Source organism: Narcine bancroftii, chromosome 2 (genome assembly GCF_036971445.1).
Source record: "Narcine bancroftii isolate sNarBan1 chromosome 2, sNarBan1.hap1, whole genome shotgun sequence".
NCBI classification, from domain to species: Eukaryota; Metazoa; Chordata; class Chondrichthyes; order Torpediniformes; family Narcinidae; genus Narcine; species Narcine bancroftii.
The window spans coordinates 60,256,523-60,273,826 of NC_091470.1; the positions used below are offsets into that span (position 1 = coordinate 60,256,523).

General features: G+C 35.8%; 1 protein-coding gene across 12 annotated transcripts in view; it reads left to right on the forward strand.

Moving 5' to 3' along the window:
• The window catches only part of ralgapa1 (Ral GTPase activating protein catalytic subunit alpha 1), a 251,767-nt gene that overhangs the window by 116,228 nt on the left and 118,235 nt on the right, over nucleotides 1-17,304 (forward strand). For all 12 annotated transcript variants that reach the window (XM_069916813.1, XM_069916822.1, XM_069916815.1 and 9 more), the window contains 6 exons: nucleotides 6,562-6,717; nucleotides 8,076-8,204; nucleotides 9,808-9,933; nucleotides 15,158-15,216; nucleotides 16,798-16,906; nucleotides 17,008-17,118. In XM_069916813.1, the coding sequence (XP_069772914.1) occupies nucleotides 6,562-6,717; nucleotides 8,076-8,204; nucleotides 9,808-9,933; nucleotides 15,158-15,216; nucleotides 16,798-16,906; nucleotides 17,008-17,118 (690 nt within the window). The remainder of the gene's footprint in view (nucleotides 1-6,561; nucleotides 6,718-8,075; nucleotides 8,205-9,807; nucleotides 9,934-15,157; nucleotides 15,217-16,797; nucleotides 16,907-17,007; nucleotides 17,119-17,304) is intronic.

The window sequence follows — 17,304 nt, forward strand, 5'->3', positions numbered from 1 at the left end:
GTTGTCAAGATACAAATATCTATTCAACATGACAAGCAAGTGTTCTCTCTTGGAGACCCTCTAGGTAGAATTACCAGACTTGTTTTTAAAACTTTGAAGAACGAAGATAACAGAGGTGATTCAATGCAGTTTCAATAAATACAATGACATTGTTGACGTCATTATTTCAGCCTGACAAATTGTTCCTTTGACTTACATATTCACAATGGGAACACACTATAAGCAAGACATGTTCACTGTAAATTATAAGCTTCTAAAGACAGAATCCAGACACCCAAAATTGATGTAATGACTGACTCTGGCTTCACAAATATCTCAATTGTTGATAGACAGGCATGTATGCCTGATGCCTGTATATTTGATGTGCAAGGTGACAAAATTAAATCTCTCCTGAAGGCTACTTTCATTTCATTTTAAGGTGCAACGTAACTTGGCCTAGATTGATGTAAACCACTTGCGTGCCCCCCATTGTCTACATTTGGCTTATGTCAAGCATCTCAGTCATTAGTTTGTAGTCCCATGTCTTGAGTGGTTCCCTCTTGTGTCCTATCAACCTGCGTTTTTTAGATAATACTGTTTGTTGCAAAGTTGCCCTTTTAATTTCAAAATTGATTACTGATTGTAAAATACATTAGAACAGGTTTTATGAAGACCAGTTCTTGTTGATTAATTCCTCATCAATATCCACATAATTTTGTTATCTCTAACTCCTGAATAATCCTGAACAGGCAGTTTTGTCTTGTTAGAATAGCACAAATGAAGAGTTCAGGGTGTTGTTAATATCGCTCTCTCCTCTAAATCAGAAAATTATAGAAAACCCTAACTCTAGAGACTTGGTGCAGAACCTTCAGTGCTATATCGTTAACAGTTACTTTTTCCAGAAGAGTTTTAAATTGAGCTTCATCTGCTGTCCCAGATCAACATTTAAAAATTAATCTTGTTTTACCTTTTGAGCATTTCCCAGTGCCCTTTCAAATATGCATATATCACAGGACTACAAAATGAACTTTTCATGATCACATTGCTGTTTTTTAGCCTTGCCTTATGAAGAGGCTGTAACTAAAATTCAAAAGTAATCTGAAATAAAAACAGAAATATTGCAATGGGGTTCATATTTTGGGTTGAAGAATCTTTATCAAAACAATTCTGATAAAGTCTTTGACCTGAAGTGTGGACTCTTATCCTCATTCCACAAATTCTGTCTGACATACTGAGTGTTTACATTATATACTGTTTTCATTTCAAATGTGAATTTTATTTTAATAACAATCATAGTTCAAAATAGCTGTTTGGTTTTGGCTCAATTATGGTTCAAATTTCTATTGACATTGAGGAATTTTGGGGGGAAATCTATTATGTGAAATTAATGGTTGTTTTGACCCAGGCAAAATTGATAAATTAATTCCTACATTTATTAACTTTGGAGCAGGGATAGAATTGGATTTTTTTTTTCAGTTTTGTGGATTAATGCACATTAATTTTTAAGATCATTGATTCAGCCATTTTATTTTGTTCTTGAAATAAGAGTGAATTGGGTTAGTTACCAAAATGTGTTGTAAAGTAAGGTTAATGGCATAAAATTTTGGAACCAAGGGAGACATTTAGTTTAAGAATTCTTCTGAGAAAGGCCTCTGAACTCTCAGATAATTATAGTCTCACTGAAATTATCTTTTTTTTTAACTTTATTAATTTGAAGAATAATTAATAGTAATTCAAAGTACATTCCATAAAGAAAAATTTATGAATATACATTTCAAAAAATAATAATTTTTTTTAAAAAACAAGACAACTAAAAAAAAAATTCCCATCCCATCAGCCAACTCTCTTAAGGAGAGCTAAAAATATATAAACAGAAACTAAGAATATATAACAAATCAAAATACATCTAAATGCATATATTCCAAATATGGTAACCACTTATTTAACAAAAAAAATGTCATGTAAATTATACATAATTTTTCCATAACAATACAAGCTTTCAATTAATTATGCCATCGCATTATATTAATCACTATATTATCTTTCCATGTACTTGCTACACATTTTTTGAGCTATAGACAATCCTAAATATATAAATGCAATTTGAAATTTATCTAAACCTAATCCCCTTAAAGGAATCATATAACCCATTAAAAAAATAGATGGATCTAATGATTACAAAATTATATAATTTTTCCAAAATTAACTTAATTTCATCCCAGAATGGTTGTACATACATACCAGACCAGACAGCATGTTAAAAAGTTCCGGTACATACACCACATCTAAAACAAGAATCCGAATTACTAAAACCATATTTTTTTCAAATTCTCTGGTGTTAAATACAGTTGATGTAAAAAAATTATAATTAACCATTCCATACTGTACATTCGTCAATTTAGTAACACTATCATGGCACATATCTGCCCAATAATCCTCAGGAAAAACAAAAGCTAAATGATTTTCCTATTTAAGCTTAGATTTCTCCCATTCCGACTTATCCATATTATCTTGTAATACTTGATACATAACAGAAATATAACCCAATTTTGGTATAGAAGAAATCAAAGACTCGAATTCCCTCAATACAGGTAAAATCATCTCTCTACCATACATATTTTTCACCAAAGATCGTTGATAATAAACAAAGAAAGAAACTGACCTTCTACAAAACAATCCCTGTAATGATTTTATACCCTTAAAATCCCAACTCTTTAAATGACTATTAAACATTGAAAAAGAAATAATCTGATTATTAGATAATGGAGTTAAAATTGACAATTTACCTTTTGATCCTAAAATCTTATTTTTCTAATCCATAATTTTAATAAATGTTTTAATATCGGCATATTATATTCCCTCAAAATATAAATTGATACACCTCAACTTCAGGAATACAGGCCATCTCAACTTTAGCCCAACTTGGAGGCTGGTCCAAATCCATCAATCTACTAATAAATTTCAACTGGGATGCTTCATAATAATTCTGAAAATTGGGTAATTGAAGCCCACCTAGCGTATACTTCCAAATGAGTTTATTTAATGCTACCCATGGTAGTTTACCTTTCCATAAAAATTCTCTTGTAACTATTTAATTCCTGAAAGAAACTCTTTGTAAGAGGACTTTCTTTGTAAGAAATAAATATTGAATACGAGGAAAAATATTCATCTTAATACAATTAACTCGACCAATTAAAGTTAATGGAAGATCTTTCCACTTAATTAGATATGCTTTAATCTTTTTTAATAATGGAACATAATTTAACTAATATAAAGATTGATACTAAGTGTTTACAATTATTCCTAAATATTTAATTTTATCAGACCATTTCAATTTTATAATATTTTTATACTCTGAATAATCTCCTTCTCCAACTGGTAAAATTTCACTTTTATCGCAATTAACTTTATATCCAGATAATGTTCCAAAATGTAATAAACATTCCTGTAAATGTGGCAGTGATTGTTCTGGGTTTGTTAAATATATCAAAACATCATCTGCAAACATCATCCATAACTCTCATCCCTCTTATCTGTTTATTCTGCCTTATTGTTTGAGCTAATGGTTCAATAGCCAATGCAAACAGGGCTGGTGACAATGGACAACTTTGTCGCGTTTAACGTGTCAATTTGACATTTTGTCACTACCCTAGCAGTCGGGTTCGTATATAAAGCTTTAACTCAACCAATTAAAAAAAGGGCCAAATTTAAACTTCTCCAGTACTTTAAATAAAAAATCCCATTCGACCCTATCAAAGGCTTTTACTGCATCTGTCAATATGCATTGACCAAAGTAATCAATCGAAGAATATTATCTGAATCATTTCTATTTTTAATAAAACCTGTTTGATCAACATGTATCAATTTAGGTAAATATTTAGCAAGTCGATTTGCTAGCATTTTTGCTATTATTTTATAATCAACATTCAATAAAGAAATAGGTCGAAACAAAAACACTTCTCAACGGGTCTCTATCTTTTTTCGGGATTACAGTAATTAAAGCATTAGAACAAGATTCTGGTAACTCATAATGTTCAGTCATTTGTTGTAATAACTCCCCAAACACCGAAGATAAATCTTCATAAAAAGTTTTATAAAATTCCACCGAAAACCCATCATCACCTGGTGACTTTTCATTGGGCATTTCCAACATAGCTGCCTTAATCTCTAATTCTGTCAATAGAGCTTCCAAATCCGTAACATCCTTTTCTAATGCTGATATTGTTAACTTAGATAAAAAAAAGAATGAATAGAACCATTATCCTGTTCCCCTCAAACTATATAATTTTTTATAAAATGAATAGAACTGGTCAGTAATTTCCTGAGGTTTATAGGTAAATGTTGAATTTTTTTTTTGCAGCATTAACAACCCATGAAACCTGTTCCTTCTTTAACTGCCATGCAAGTACTTTATGTGCCCTCTCACCCAACTCATAATATCGCTGCTTAGATCAATTAATTAAACATTCAAATTGATAAGTCTGCTTCATATTATAACGCAATTTCAATTTAGTCAAAGCCACTTTTTTATCTTCTGTCACTTCCTTCTGAAATTCTTTCTCCAATTCATCAATTTGCTTTTCTAATTCAAAGCTTTCAACCATATACTGTTTCTTAACTTTAGTGGTATTATTATAACTAATAATCTGTCCTCTTAAATAAGCTTTTAATGCATCCCATAACACAAAATTACTTTTTACTGAATTAGCATTTTCAGACAAGAAAAAAGTAATCTGTTTTTTAACAAAAATAACAAACTCTATTTTTTTCAACAACATTGTATTAAATATCCATCTATAAGATGAACGTACCACTTCTGAACTTACATAAGAATAAAATAATAAAGAATGATCTGATATAATCCTGCTTTTATATTCTGTCTGTGATACCCTTGTAAATGTGCCGATACGAAAAAAAATCTATTCTAGAAAATGAATCATGTCGAGACGAATAAAAAGAAAAATCTTTCTCTGTAGGATTAACCCTTCTCCAAATATCCACTAAATTTAAATCCTTCATCAAGGCCCCAATTTGTATCACCATCTTTGATTTCTTTATACTTTTTGGGGATCTGTCCAACAAAGGATCCAAGACGCAATTAAAATCTTCCCCAACTAAAATATTTTCATTAGCTTGATTTAATAACAAAAAAGCATCCAAAATAAAACACTCATCATCCATATTAGGTGCATAAATATTAAGCAAAGTCCAAATTTGCCTTAGAATTAAATGAAGAAAAAAAACATGCCCAACCCAATCTCTTTTTTTCAAGTGTTCTTTTTCAATCAAATGTGTTTCTTGTTAAAAAAAAAAAAGCAATATCAATTTTCATTTTCTTGATATAAGCCAAAACTCGCTTTTGCTTAATTGGATTTTTCAACCCCTGAACATTAAAAGTTGCAAATTTCGAATTAAACATCTTTACAAACTAACAAAATAGTCACTTACTACAAAATATCGCTCCCCTTCTAATAAATGAAAACCACTCTCCCTCCCCTAAATATTTTTAAGAATATATATATATATATGAAAGACAACCCAAAGGTAGTAACGCCCTAAAAAACTGGGTGTGGTAAACCTCACTAGTGGCAGATGACTATCAAAGATTTCAGTGCCATCCACCCCTATCCCCCCCACCCCAGCCAGAAGTACATCATTCTTATTAATACAATTCATTCATGTACATATATTCAACCCAATGAATCCATTCCCAATTATTGTTCCGGGTCTTCAATTCTGCCCATTTTCGTTTCAATTTGCCCTCTTTTTGGGCGATGATGGCGAAACTCTTCCATGTCCATGTAAATCTGGTAATGAATTAGCAAAGACTAATGCATCATGATCATTCTCAAAAAATTGAGACTGAAAGTTACCATAAAAGACCTTTAACACAGCAGGATATCGAAAAGCAAATTTATAACTTCCACCACGGCACTTCTTTAGCCGAATTAAACTCTTGTCGTCGCCTAATAATTTCTTAACTCAAATCTGCATTAAAAAAATACTCTATTATTTTGAATCATCATTGGAGATTGACTTTGTCAGGCCGTCTGCGCCGCCCACCGTAATCACTGAAATTATCTACATATGTTTACATTGTAATATTTGTTGTCTTTTCCTTGTATAATGTATTAAAGTGTGCATTTGGATGCAATGTCAAACTCCCGAGTCTATATCTATCATGGAAATTCTACATAATTGTGTTGTATTGAATTGCACCCACTTGATAGGTGGAAAGATGAAAGTGAGAGATAGTTACAGTGTGATCAACAATGTTGTAGCTGGAAGCATTTTCACAATTAGGCATATATCTAAAAGAATATTTCTGTTTTTGTGTATAATACATTTTTATGATTGTTATTAATATTTTTTCATTACTGTGTATCCATGGGAGATGATAGTTTTTTTAAGAATGATTGACATATTCTAACTCTCTTCCAAGAATTATTTTTCTCCTGAATATTGCAGATCCACTGCTTTCAATTTGTACATAAGCTAGAAATACTTCATCTAATTGTCAATTGGCAAAATATTTTATTTTCCTCAATCTTGTATTTAAAGTTCAATTTAATTCTTACTTAGGCAACAACATTACCAGAAAAATACAAACAGGGAAAGCTTCACGCATATAAACTTATCTGCAAAATTATGAAACGTCGTCAAGATGTTTCACCCAATTCTGATTTCTTGGTTCATTTCTATAATATTATGCACAGTGGACTCTTGAATCCTGATCAAGTGAGTAATTTTCTGCTTTAAAATACCTTTGCCTTTGTTATTAAAATGTATTTTTAAATAATTCAACAAATTGTGGCCTGTCAAATTTAAAGTTTGCAGGTTAGTGCTGCAATCTGATAAGTTTTCTTTGTTCTTTTCCTTGGAAGTTTAAGGTCTAAAGTTTGTAATGTAGATTGAGATACATTTTTTAATCCACTCAAATTACTGCAACTATTTTAAATCAGTCAGCAACTTCATAAAGTTTTTTTCAGTCACACAGTACGGTAACAGGCCATTTCAGCCCATGAGTCAGTGCCGACCATTTTCACCCAATTAACCTACAACCCCCTCAATACGTTTCGAACGGTGGGAAGAAACTAGAGCCCCCAGAGAAAACCCAAGCAGACACAGGGAGAATGTACAAACTCCTTACAGACAGTGTGGAATTCAAACCCGGGTCCCAATTGCTGGTGCTGTAAAGGGGTTGCGCTAACCGCTACGCCAAAAGTGCCATCCAGACTTATTCGGGTTTAGATCAGATAAAATGACCAGTTTTTAATTATCGTTCTTAAATATGCTGTGGAACTGGAACAGGAAATAGAGGGAACAAAAAAAAGGTTTATATTGTGAACTTGGGTTTTGTCCGATTGCTGGGGGGATACGGGGGGCGGGGGGGGGGGGGAACAACGCATAACCCAATGGTGATATTTGCAAACCTTCCAAAATTCATTTGATTGTTAGAACCCAGATTTTATTGGGAAATGTTTTCAAAGCTTCAGATCCCAAAGTTGCTGTCACTGGTTCATTGCTCTTATGTCACCTGTCTCATGAAGTCCTATGGGATTGGAAATTTGCTGAGATTTGCCACTGCCTAATGGTGGACAATCCATGCAAACATCCACATCAGATTGGAGATGACAAAGGAAATACTTCCTCATTTATTTCAATGAAGGGAATAACTGGGAGTCACTTTTGTGCTTTTGTGGTGACGCGAGTGCTGCTGGTTCAGTTATTTGTTTCTTTCTTAAATGTTTGAAGCTTTAATCATTTTAAAATATTCAGTTTTTGAGAGTTCCAATTAAGACTGGCTTCAGCTTGCCCATTTGCTGTTACATTTTTAATCCCTGTACAGCTTTTTATTTCCACCTTCTGCCAATGCATTCTCGCCCCCCAGTGATTTCATCTGGCACAAAGGTCATTTTGCTGCTGCACAAGACATCAATGTGAAGTATCAAATCATAAAAAATCTGCATCCTTGCTTTTAAATTAAAACTCAAATGAGCAATACATAGTTTGGTGACTTGAATTCGGCTATTGATTTGAAAAAATATTGTGAAAAATTTAGTTGTCTTAACACTTTATTTTAAAAATCTTTTTAGGATATAGTGAATACCATCATCAAGCATTGTTCTCCAAGGTTCTTTTCTATTGGCTTACCTGGTGCTACCATGCTAATTTGGGACTTTATAGTTGCTGCCAGCAAAGTGACATTCTCCTCTTCACTTAATGTAGGTCAACAAGCATTTTACTATTTTGAATGGATGTAAATCAGGGCTGAGGGTGGGCTTTTATAATCCAGGCTTGATTGTTAATTTTGTATGGAAATCTAATTAGAAATTGTTGTGTGATTTTATTTTTTTTAAATTGTCGCATACAGAATATACTACTGAAAATTTTAAATAATTTTTAATTTTAATTTAAAGGTATAGCACAGTAACAGGCACTTATCGCTCACGAGTCTGTGCCACCGAAATACACCCATGTAACGAATGAACCAACAAGCTCCATACAACTTTAGAATGTGGGAAGAAACTGGAGGACCCAGAGGAAACCCACATAGATATGGGGAGAGCTTACTAACTCCTTACATTCTGTATTTATAAAAAAAAACAATCTCTTAAATTTAACAAAATTTGTTAGGAGGCAATAACTAGTTTTATATGAATTTTTTCTCATGTTGTTCATTGCGACTTGAAACATAATCATGATCAAATTCCTTTTTGAAATTTGAAACATTAAGATATATTCCAAGTGTTATTAATGATAAAAATAAAAGTAATTCTGGATACATCGCTTAAATTGCCCAATTATTTCATGGCCTTGTGTATACTTTTTTCTGGGACGCACACAAGGACCAGTCAGTATACTTGATCTGAAGATCACTGATCTTCATCTCCTGCTTTTTCAAAATGCAAAAATAAAAAAATATATATATAATTTTTGACTTTTAATTTTAATTTAGACGTTCAGCACGGTTACAGGCCCTTTCAGCCCATGAGCCTGTGCCACCCATTACACCCAATTAACCCAGAATGTTTTTTGAATGATGGGTGGAAACCAGAGCACCCAAAGGAAACCCACGCAGACATGGAGAGAACATACAAACTCATTAGTTACATTTTAGTTATTGATTGCAACAGGTTCAGTGGAAGCCCACTTTCTGATGCATTGAGTTTTACATTTGTAGAATATGTCTGATTTGTTTTCAGTTGGTTTATCTCAGCAAATTATTATTGATTATACCACAACTGCCTTTGTTCTTATCATTTGAAAGGAATAACTAGCTACTCTTTATTGAGACACAAAGACCATAGTCAATGGATATTTTGACACCTGTGTGTATATTATAAAACAAGTTTTGATGAAGTTTCAAACTTGGCTGTGAACCAGAAAATCTATTCTTTATAAACTATTTGTGAAAAATTGCAATTTGGGTGATGTGCCAGCAACTGCTATTACTTGAAGTGGTTTGAGATGAAGGATAGAGGGAATGGGAAACAAATCTTATTGTTGTTTAATTATTTTTTTCATTTCTCCAGTTAAGTAGTAAATGTATGAGAAAGACAGTAAACCTCTCATTTCTATAAATTTACTCTGCTCCAGCAAACATTAATTTTGACTTAAGTCATCTTGGTTAATGTGTCAATCCAGAGAGCTGCAACAAATTTAAAAACTTTATGATAAACCATTAATTTAATAAATTAGCATTGGTTTTATAGTTGGAAATTCTGGACCATTGAATTCAAAATTGATGATGCTGTTCCTTTAAAAGGGAGGTAAAATAAGACTCTCTTTGGTTGTAACTTTGAAATTACTCGTGTTTACTTTCAGGCTCCAAGAGTTGAAGCACAGATTCTTCTGGGTTCTTTGGTCTGTTTCCCTAATTTATATGATGACCTCCCTACATTACAGCCTTCTCTTACTGATATTTTATCCACAAAATGTAATGATGTTAAGGTAAGGTTTCCAGTACAAGTGAATACTTTCTATCCTAAAATCTTTTTACTGCCAAACTTTTACTGAAATATTACACTTTTTTTCTCAATTCCATATTTATGCAGTTACATTCTAGACATCTTTTACTTTGTGTATAACCTACCCAACTTCTTTTGACCTGGATCTTGTAGGCACAAATTACAGTGACACTACCACATTCATCCATTGTTAATAGATAAATCAGATAGCACCCTTGTGATTCCACATTTGCTTATTGCTTTTTGAGTTGCCCCAATGGCTCAGCCTCCAGTTTCATTCATAATCCTACTGAATATAAAGGGAAGGTTATCTTTTGTTTAATTAGAGTTGGTGAAATGTTGCTTGTGACTGATCTCTAGATGTGTTGATGTGTGCAGGTGCATTTGTTTCACTTTCTGAGATGATATGAATGAAATTAGTCATCAGCAAATGTTCACTCCTTGGACCACCTGCTCTGAGGAACTTAGCCATTTTCCTTTCCTGTGTATGACCCAGCAAAAGGAAAGTTTTCCCCTTGAATCCTATTGATTTGAATTTTCCTCATTCCTCATGTCCTAGCAGGAACCAAGGTAATAATGAGATTCTGGATTTGGTGTCTGTAAGGTAAAACATCATGAGATGGGAATGTGTAAGGAGTTACCCTGTGCAGGGCTGTAACAAGATGTGAATGCATCCTTGTACTTACAAGATAAGAGAGACATTGATGGATTGAGAGGCAGGAAGCTAGCAGGGAAAGGATAGCAACAGTTTTAGTCATTGGACAAGTAATGATATGATGATGTTCTAAGCACGTATCCAAGGGTATAAAAAATCACCATTTTGCTGATAACGGCAGAATGCATTCTCCGACTAACATTGTTAGTTGCAAGTGTTACAATCCGGTAATAAAGAACAAAGAACCCTGATTTCGACTCAGTCTGGTGTTTATCTCACTCATTCATGAACAAAGCAGACCTAACATGTCCCAGCCAAACCTAGCAAGTTATTGGTAAGTATTAGGTGTTTGGTAGCCCTTTCATCTCCAACTTCTTCTCATTCTAGTGAGGTTTACATACTGACAGGGGCAGAGTTAACTTTATTTCAATCATCCTGCTTTTGGAGAATACCACCTTACCTTCCTCACTACTTATTATAATGCAAAACTGCCATTGGAAAAGCATGTCGTCCACCAAATATCATGCTTTTGTTTTCTGTGCTAGTTATCATCCATCAGGTTATAAAATTAGTCTCCAAGACTGCTGAATAATGTCATTTGATATCCAAAACAAGCTCCACATGACATCTGAAATATCCTCCTTTCTCAAGTAACAAGGTTTCCCCTCTACTATGGTCAATAGAGCCTTCTCCCACCTTTTTTCCATTTCTTGAAGTTCCTTTCACCATCCTCCCACCCACCCCCCACCCCCCCCCCCCGACATCCCGGAAAGAGAGCAGGGGAAGAGTTCTTGCACCCCTTGCCTTTCATCCCACCAACTTGTGAATTCAATGTATTCTCTGTCATTTCCTCCAGCTACAATTTGATCCCACCCACTAGACACATCTAATCCTCCCAACCTATTTCCTCTCTCTGGAGGGATCACTCTCCATGATTCCCTTGTCCATTCATCCATGCCCACCCACTCTTCCATTAAACCTGGTAATTTCTCCTGCAATCACAGAAAGTGTACCACTTGCTCTTTCACATCCACCCATTCCGCCGTTCAGGGTCCCAAACAATCCTTCCATGAGAGGCACAGATTTGCATGCACCTCCTATAACTTCATCTACATTCATTGCTCCCAATATAGCCTGCTTTACATCAATAAGACCAATTGCAAACTTGGGGGCCACTCTGCAGTGGCCAACCACAGCTCCTGGTTGCATTCTTGACCTGCTGAGTTCCTCCAGCATTGCAGTCTCCTGTGTATTCACATTATGATATTATAACAACTTTTAATATGCCTCAATATAATTAGTCATCCAATTTAGACATTTTTTTAATGAGTTTCTCATATTTTTAACATCTAAAATGATTGCAAACAAACAATATGATGTTTGGCTCTTCAGAAAATTTTGGCATCTGAATATTTCTATCTAGATTTAAGGCTGGATTTTTCTTGCTGTTTTTGCAACCCTCACCTGAAGTGAAAAATTATGGAAGTATAATTGTGTGATTGCAATCATTTTATATATTTCCTTCAGAAATTCTTTGAAATTAGATGACAAATATTTTCTGAGAATCTAAGGGGACCCTCAGCGGAAGGAAGCCATGTACAGTCATGTTACACGCTGGCTTCAGTATAGCTGCATGTGACAAATCTTTTAAGTGTACTATGGTACAAACTTAAAATTGGTCATTGTTTTCCCACCATTAAAAGGCTTGCTCTAATCCCAGTGCAGTGATTGATGAAAGACTTGAAAGTCTTTGTCAATGTTTGGGGAAAAAAGATTGTCAGTGCTGCCGATGCTGATGTAACGGCAGTGCTGCTACTGGTGTGGACCTGTGGACGGCATGGAGCTAAGGCTCGGAGCTCCCCCATGGGGTCCATCCACCTAATCAAACCCGTTGGCTCCATATAGGCTTTAAATGGCCCGCTAAAGGAGCCGATGGTAGTTTATCTTATAGTACCGTACCTACAGGTTGTTGGGCTATGATGAGCAGTGGCCACGAGGGGTTGCAGACTCTGGGAAAACTGGCACAGGGCACCAGAAAATTGGGAGATCACCCCCTGTTTGAGAAGGAGAAACAGAAAAGACGACCCACAGGACGGTGACTACAGTGGCAGACTAGTGAGAGTATCTGAGGCTGAAGAACACACAGGCGGCAGGCTGTTGGTGACTCGAGACGAGGAACCCACACAGGCTATGGACTGCCAGCGATTGAGGACCAAAGACTTACACCAAGCTGGAGACTGGCTCAAAACTAGCTGAAGGGGTACTAGGTATCAGAACCAAGATGAAAGGGTGCTGAAGGCTTCCTGATCACATCACGGGTGTACACTTTGAGCTCAACTTATTGATGGTTTAGACCAGGGGTGTCAAACTCAAATTCACGGAGGGCCAAAATTAAAAACTTGGACTAAGTCGAGGGCCGAACTAAATATTTATTGAAAATTTTCAACAACATCTGCATGTTTTCTCTTCTTTCAACATATGTAATGTTAAACTTTTTCTTATTAAAATAAATGTTTAATAATAGTTTTGGATAAACTCTTTCCAGAAGCATTAACAAATGAGAAATAAAATATTCAATAAATAATATTTCTCTATAGAGGATTTGTCAAATGTTGCTAGTTTGCTGTCGAATAGTAAAATCTGAGGGCTATTGAGAATGTGGGAGAATAACATGATTCCTGAAACAATCAAATGGGTGACTGATTGTGGGCATGAACTCTAGCAGGGTTATTTGCCATGCCCTTTTTCCATTGGTACAGATATCCTTTGATTTACACACTTTTCAAGTTTTATGCCTAATGAGCTTGTATCCAGGTGCAGGACCATTTTTAACGAGGAATATATTTATCACTGTGACATGAAACTATTGGAAGATCGTTTTATCCTGAGATTAAAGTTCATAATCCTTACTCAGGCATATGTGCGGGAGGGCAGGGTTTGCGGGCGATCGGGTTGGACAACGACAGTGCGGGGGCATCGGCTCTTGCTGCAGGGCGGCATCTCGGCGGATCAGCGGCCCCGTCACCGTGAGTCGTGGATCGGCCTGCGGCAGCGAGGGGGAGTGGGCAACGGTCCTGGCGAGGTCAGGCCCGAGGCCTCCGGTTCTGGGCGCTGGGAAGTGGCCTTGGCTTCCCCTGACACCGGCCAGGCCCCAAAACCAGAGTCCACGGTGAGACCCTGCAACGTAAACAGAGGAGGTGGGGGCGATTAGGCTGACACCAATGCATTCTGGGATTTGTTGTATTACTGTGCATGCGCTATACTGGCGCGGCGGCCAGCGGGCCACCTCTAATACGTTTTTTAAATGATCTTGCGGGCCAAATTTGGCCCGCGGGCCAGAGTTTGACATGTGTGGTTTAGACTAAAGACTATGTGGTTGCAGAGGCTGCAGGAGCGCTAAAGCCAAGGACATTCAGCGACTCTGGATAGACTCTTGCTCACAATTAACATTTAATTACCCAAAATAAATTTTTTAACCATCTCTATTAAAATCTCTATCACAGTACGCTAGGGACTGTTACCTTGGGGGAATCATTGTAATTTCAGTATGATTTTTTTCCAGTACATATTTTTGGCATACTGCATGGGGAATGAACCTACTAAATTGCATTTAATGCTGTCTGAGGAATACAGAATACCATGTTGTTTGTCTTGTGATAGATTTTTTGAGATATATTTATCAGTCTTTTAAAGTAGCTTTGGTCTGTTACTGATTTGTTGGGTCTGGCCTTTCTAATTTTTCTTGGCTTCTCAAATGAAGTTAATTCCTTGTTTCAGATTAAAATATTCTAGATTCAATTTACTGTCATGTATGCAAGAGAAACAAAAGAGGGTCTCTTTTAGAATGTGAGTGGCTACTTTTATGTTGCCTCCTCAGCACCCCATAACCTTTGTAACCATATGGCATATTGTTCAGCAGTGAACTCAAGTTCAAAGCTCATATCCAGATTGCACCTCTTCAACTCTTGCTTCTGGATTGCTGAACCATTAGGAAGCCATTGATGCCTAAGGCCTTTTGGGAGGCCTGTTCATCATTGCACCTACACTAATTCTAGACCTGATTCCTGGTTCCCAGAAACTGGTTGCCTTCAGCATGTAGCTTTAATATGAGGCCTTTGGCTCTGAAGCCTGAGCCATGTTCAGCTGTTTGCACTCATACAGCAACCAAGCAGGACTGACAGAAGCTTCCCAAACAGCAGCATTCCTACACCTTGGCCCTGGATGCACTACTACGCTGCTGTGGTTTTTCTTTCCTTCATCAGAGTTCCGCCTCTGAGGAGGGTGGGGAGGGGGGGGTATTTTCCCATTCTGGTACCCTGGCAAATTTTTATTATGTTCTTAAGTGACTCATTTTGTTTTCATTGATTTTTGTTTTTATTTTATATAAAGAAATGTACTTAATATCTGAAAGCTGTCTTAATAACAATTTCAGTCCAAATGATTTTTGTTCAATATCTATTTTCTATTTAAAGCATTTACCTTTTAATTTCAGTTTTTATGCATATGCTGTTACTATGGAAATTTTATAAGACGCTCTTTTTCTTTTCCAAAGGAACTTGTAATTAAGAGTATATTAAAGTCTGCAAGGGAAGAACCCTCTGGACCAGCGAGGTAAGCATTTTCAACTGATGACAATTGACAATAAAAGTATTGTCAATATGATGCCTGTTTTTATAGTGATCAAACCAAGGGATGGGGCACATAAGACTTACTTTCAGGCATTTAATGACTACCATGCCCACTCAATTATACCAGAGATAGCTATTGAATAAAGTTCTTCCCATTCATTCAAATGATAACGGAGTATAAAATGGACATAACTGCCTGTCAATTTACTAGTAATTCTGTGGCTCTCAGTCCATTATCCAGATTTGTTTTTGAACTTGTACAAATTGATTACGACCAGAAATTGTTATTATGTGATGCTAAATTGGTAAAATCAAAAGTATATTAACCAGAATGTTCAGTTCTTTCATAAAATCTTTTATTTTTAATGAATTTTTGAAGATTCAAGATTCCTTTATTGTCATTTAACAGTACAGAATGTGTAATATTACTCAAAATTTCCTTCTGCCTGCTGTAATGCAAAAAGTCACCATTAGTGTTGCCTGGTGCCCGAACTGTGAGAGAAAGAGAAGCAAAAGAGAGTCCGTTCAAAGTCACTGAGCGTCCATGGATTCGTATCCAGTGCTCCCGCAGCCACACAGACTGGTTTTTGATTCATTGGCAACCTGAGCTCCAGGTCCAAACCTTCAGCACTCGAGCCCTTTGTGAGCCCTTCTTACCCTCAGGATTCTGATACCTGGCTCCCATGAACCAGTCTTCAGCAGCCCACAGCCTCCACAGGTGCTCCAACTGCAAGTCGCCTACAGCCTCTGTGCGTCCCTCAGCCGCTGAGCCCCTCACTGGAACACTGCCCTGGTCAATGTCCTGTCATTTCATTTCCTTTGCTTCTCAACAGAGGGGGTTCTCACCATTTCTGGTGCCTTTGCTGTTCCCTGGAGTCTGCAAACCCTCATAGCTGCTGCCGGGCACAGAGCTTCTCCAATGAAGGATTTTACATACAAACACCATCGGCACCTTTAACAGATGGTTTAAAGCCTGTGCGGAACCACCAGCATTATGACAAAATGGTTGAACCCTTCAGTGCAGTTCTACCCTCCAGGGTCCACACCAGTAGCAGCAGCTCCAGCAGTGCCACCATATTCATTGGAATGGTTTTAAATTAATTTAAGGGATGATGGGGTTGCTGACAAAGTCAGTTTTCACCACCCATCACTATCTGCACTTCAAAAGGTGAGGGTAAAGTTCTCACACTGCAAGGGCAGTACCATGAAAACATGTCATTAAATGAAATAGTCCTAAAGTTGTTCTCCAGGAAGTGCCATCCCTTCATCAAAACAATATCTCACTGCCTGTCTTACCATTTGAAATTTATTCAATGATACAAAATTGTACAATGTTCCCAAAGTAGTTAATAAAATTACCACTAAAAATTGTTATTTTACTTTAAATTGAGTATCCTTTCAAAGATCTAATAATTATTAATAACCAGTTAATCTCAGTTAAAACAATTTTATATGAGCCATTTTTCAGTCATTAAAATTTTGGATATTTTTAAATGGAAAGTTTTTAAATGTTTATGTTTTTCAGATTTAATACACCATTAGAATGTATTATATTTTTTTGCAGATGTGTTGCACTTTGCAGCCTTGGCATTTGGCTTTGTGAAGAACTAGTGCATGGCACTCAACATCCTCAGATCAAGGATGCTCTAAATGTAATTTGTGTAACTTTGAAGGTAAAGGTTATTTCCATAATTTTACTAAAGATCAGAAATTTTGTTTTATTTTAAAAATGAACAATTTTAAGAACCAAGAACTTGTCTTCGTGTATTTGCAGTTTCCAAACAAAGCTGTTGCACAAGTGGCTTGTGATATTTTACACCTATTGATCAATTATGTGGACAAGCTTCAGAATTATCCACCAGATTCTCCAAAAAAAATACTTGAGGTAAAAATTTGTTGATTGGAAATTTTATCTTTTAAAATAATTGTGAATTCAGTACTGCAGCTAATTAAGCTTATTTATTTGAAGATGATTTTACATGTTTTATTCATGAATATTTTTGTTTATCTAGGGATAGTGATTGTGTGCTTTTAACAGGAAAATACCAAATGTATCGCAAGGATACATAAG